The sequence below is a fragment of the Populus euphratica genome, unplaced genomic scaffold (assembly GCF_000495115.2).
Source record: "Populus euphratica unplaced genomic scaffold, PopEup_1.0 scaffold14.1, whole genome shotgun sequence".
NCBI lineage: Eukaryota > Viridiplantae > Streptophyta > Magnoliopsida > Malpighiales > Salicaceae > Populus > Populus euphratica.
The window spans coordinates 827,805-831,721 of NW_011499876.1; the positions used below are offsets into that span (position 1 = coordinate 827,805).

At 27.2% G+C, this 3,917-nt stretch overlaps 1 protein-coding gene across 1 annotated transcript; it reads left to right on the forward strand.

Annotated features, from left to right (window-relative positions):
- Window positions 1–1,923: 1,923 nt before the first annotated feature.
- Window positions 1,924–2,841, forward strand: LOC105128404 (uncharacterized). The gene is made up of 2 exons (XM_011030055.1): window positions 1,924–2,595; window positions 2,696–2,841. Exons 1-2 carry the CDS (start codon window positions 2,067–2,069, stop codon window positions 2,704–2,706), a joined length of 540 nt encoding a protein of 179 aa, XP_011028357.1. The 5' UTR covers window positions 1,924–2,066; the 3' UTR covers window positions 2,707–2,841.
- Window positions 2,842–3,917: the final 1,076 nt, after the last annotated feature.

The following is a 3,917-nucleotide window of genomic DNA, read 5'->3' on the forward strand; positions in this document are numbered from 1 at the left end:
CGTGTTAAAGTCTCTTTAAAGTCGCCTGTAATAAATATTGGCCATTCAAAAGCAAAGTTAAGGATAACAAGATACGGCAGTAGATATTCTCCATCTTTCATATTACCTCCAGCATTTCAGTGGTCGGTACTGATTGAAATTTTTTTATTTTTTTATTTTTAATTAATATATTTTTAATGTTTTCAAATAAAAAAATATGTATTTTTTAAAAATATTTTCAAACACCCACATATGGTCATTTAGGTAAATAATTAAAAAAATACAAAATTTGTATTTGCTGTCATCCGCATATGGTTTGAATCGAGAGCACAGGTTCTTAAATGCAGCAGTCAAACAAGTGTATTTTTTTTCTTCATTCAAACTATATAATGCAAAGTCACGAGGACTATTGTTTTAATTATTTTCATTAGATTGCCGTGTTGTTCTAATGTGGACGAAACATGCTTGGACTTGGTTGGTTGAGTGAGTCTTTGAATATTTTTTAATTTTAAAAGGTATAATTTAATTGATTATTAAATTATAGGTTTGTATTTTAAAAATTACTAGTTTGAGTTCTATTAATTTTAAGATTATTGAAGATTTATATAGTCGTTAAATTCATAATTTATACGATTAATAATATTTACTAAAAATTTATATAATCATTAATTTCAAAACTCACAGATCAGTTGAGGTATGTATAAAACTAATTTAAATATTTATATTAATAATAATAAAAAAAAAAGTCTTTGAACACTTTTTAAGTGGATGCTATTTCAACCTGCTTTACAAAATAGCATGAATTCATCTAAGATAATAATTAAATTATGTTATTCCTAACTCGAGGGAAGTCCAATTCTTGAGGTAGATTTGATAATTAAAAAGAATTGCTTCATCTTTTTCTATAACTTTTTTAGTCTATTTGGGAGTCTGTAAATTGAATTTAATTAAGAGGATGAAATGAATTTTTGTATTTAAAATCTTTTTAAGGGCATTGATTTAAATTTCAAATAGACTTTGATCTGTAAAATAGATGCAAAAGTAAATAAGATGGGAGACCACTTGATTTGCTATAATAATCTCTTGAAATTAACGTTAAAAATAATATATAAAAAATATCCACATTTTACTTTGTTATTAATCTTTCATTTGTTATTTTTTTCTTTTATTGTTTTTTCCTTCCCGAGTCTTTTCTTTCCTTTTTGATTTCTGTAACAAAAATAAGTTATAAATTTAAAGAAAAATAATCAATATTGATAATTCTATTCATTTCTATATGTATTCTAAATAATATAATTGCATTTAATTACATGATTCAATATTTTATTTCAAACATAAAATTATAATAAATTATAAATTGTATTCAATCCAGCATACATCATTTCCAAAAATGATATGAATTTAGATTTTGAAATCAATATCTAGAGAATTTATTTTCTTTTCTTGATGAAAGAAGATTTATTTCCCTAATTAAATTCACTATATCAATATAGATGATGCCCTGTAAAATCATTCTAAAATGAGATTTAGTGCTAATCGACACATAAATTTGTCCAAGGATAATTTGTTTTTTTTTAAAAAAAACAAAATCCTGACAAGTTAAACTCAAATTGTTTGAACAAAAAACGTTCATTCCTTAAAATCCGCGTTGCATTTTTCCTGTTCTTGAAAAAAGTTATTTTAATCTATACAAATCAACTATACATTATTTTAATTTTAAGATTTATTATAAATCTATTTGTTTTTATATTTTAAAAATATTTTAAAAATATTTAAATTTTTTTTATTTTGAATTAATATTTTTTTTGATATTTTTAAATTGTTTTAACATATTAATTTTAAAAATATATTTAAAATAAAAAATATTTTAAAAAACTAATAATACTGTTCTTTCAAATACACCTGTAAGTACATCTTGTGCACTACCTCTTCCACTGCAGATGCCCTACATCACAAGTAGTCTAAACCAATCCATTCCACACCATGAATAAGGCATTCTAAGCTGTCTTGTCCCATCCTTTGTACTGATCACCAGGCCCCATTTTCAAGACCTTCTAGCTCACCAGGCCACCATTGGCAAAGTCTTTATGGTCTCCATCCCCCCCCGCAATACAAGTCCAACAATCAAAATGAATGGTTATTCCAAGATCAAAATCTTTGGCGCTGCCAATTCAAGATCCATAGACTTCTCAGATCCTTCCTTGGCATTTCCTGAGCCCGCAAAATCCAACACAAGCACCTTCCTCGAGCACCAGGAAAGCGAAACCAAGATCATAAACCAGGACATCAACACCATGAACGTAATTCGTTCTGGCACCACCTCCGCCACCACTCAAGATTCACTCTCAGTTTTTGAAGATGATCAAGAAAACGATGTTGAGGAGAGGCTTAGCATGAAGCTGCGGAGGAACCCTTCGGTTTCTTCATCAGCTTCTGCAGTGAAGAAAGCATTCTCCATGAGAAGATCTACTTCGGTGTCAGAAGGGTATTGCAGGATCCATAACCAATCTATGACATCTGCATCACCCATCCATGATGAAGATGATACTTTGGACACAATGAAGTCAACAAGATCTGTGAAGAAAAAACATAGCAGAGGCAGGATCCTCGGAGCGTGTAAGAAACTTTTTGGACTCTAGCAAATTTCTGCCATTTGTTTAATTCCAGTTATTGGGCTCATCATATCATTCACTTTGCTTCCCTTTTGTTTTCCCAGTAAAATTTTGAATGCTGTAACTGTTGGAGATACTGAAGTAGCATATTTCATCTATTAAATTAAGCTACATGGTTGATTCATATTTTTGTTCTCTACAATCCATTTGGAGTAAGCAATGAATTTTATTTTTTCTGGAGTTCCAAAAACTCACAAGCTCTTAGGAGAAGGTTTGCATTTTTGTTTTTTTGTTTTTAACATTATTTACGTGTTAATTAGAATTAGAATTTAGTTTTTAAAAGCTTTATTTCTTTTTATATATTTGTTATATACTTAGATGAATTTAATAATTTTTTAAATGATAACTCCAAACTTTGAAGTAAAATCAAAGGAAATGCGTTCATCTTTTTAATCACAAGTCAACCTTTTGGGATTAATAAATAAATTCATTTATTGAACAGTCAACTTTAATTTAATGTTTTTTCGCCTTAAAATGTCTCTTTTCATCGACCTTTTCATATTATATACCTCTTCGTTTTCAATTTCTTACAAAAAAATTAAATTAGAAAATAACATGAAACGGACAAATTTAATTTAATATTATTTTTTTTCCTAAAAATGTCTCTCTTTTCTTCAACCTTTTCATAATATTTACATTTTTTTTATTATTTAAAACAAAAAAAAGAGGTTAAATTAGAAAATAACATGAAATGGACAACTTTAATTTAATATTATTTTGTTCTAAAAAGGCCTCTCTTTTCATATCGATCTTTCCTATTATTTACCTTTTCTTTTTCTATTTCTTCATAAAAAAAAAGATTAACCTGAAATGGACGACTTTAATTAATATTATTTTGTTCTAAAAACGTCTCTTCTCATCAACCTTTCATAGTATTTAACTTTTAATATTATTTTGTTCTTTAACGTCTCTTCTCATCAACCTTTCATCTTATTTAAGTTTTCTTTTTCTATTTCTTAAAACGAAAAAAAGATTAAATTATAAAATAACATGAAATGGACAAAAAGAACTAACTTTTCTTTTTCTATTTCTTAAAACAAAAAAAAAAAAGATTAAATTATCAAATAACATGAAATGGACAAAAAGAACTAATTAAGTAGTTGTTTTAAAAAAAACTAGAGGGACCATTTAGTTTAATTTACAAAACTAAAGAGACTGAATTGTAATTTATTCTACACCAATCTCAATTTTGTTTCGACTCATGGGCAAGGAGCAATGATGCTGGTCACCACATAAATTTAACCTGTTGGATGAGGCTTAAAAAAA

Bases quoted from the DNA above. Each gene is read 5' to 3' on its own strand.
- LOC105128404 (XM_011030055.1), top strand. From the start codon at position 2,067: ATGGTCTCCATCCCCCCCCGCAATACAAGTCCAACAATCAAAATGAAT.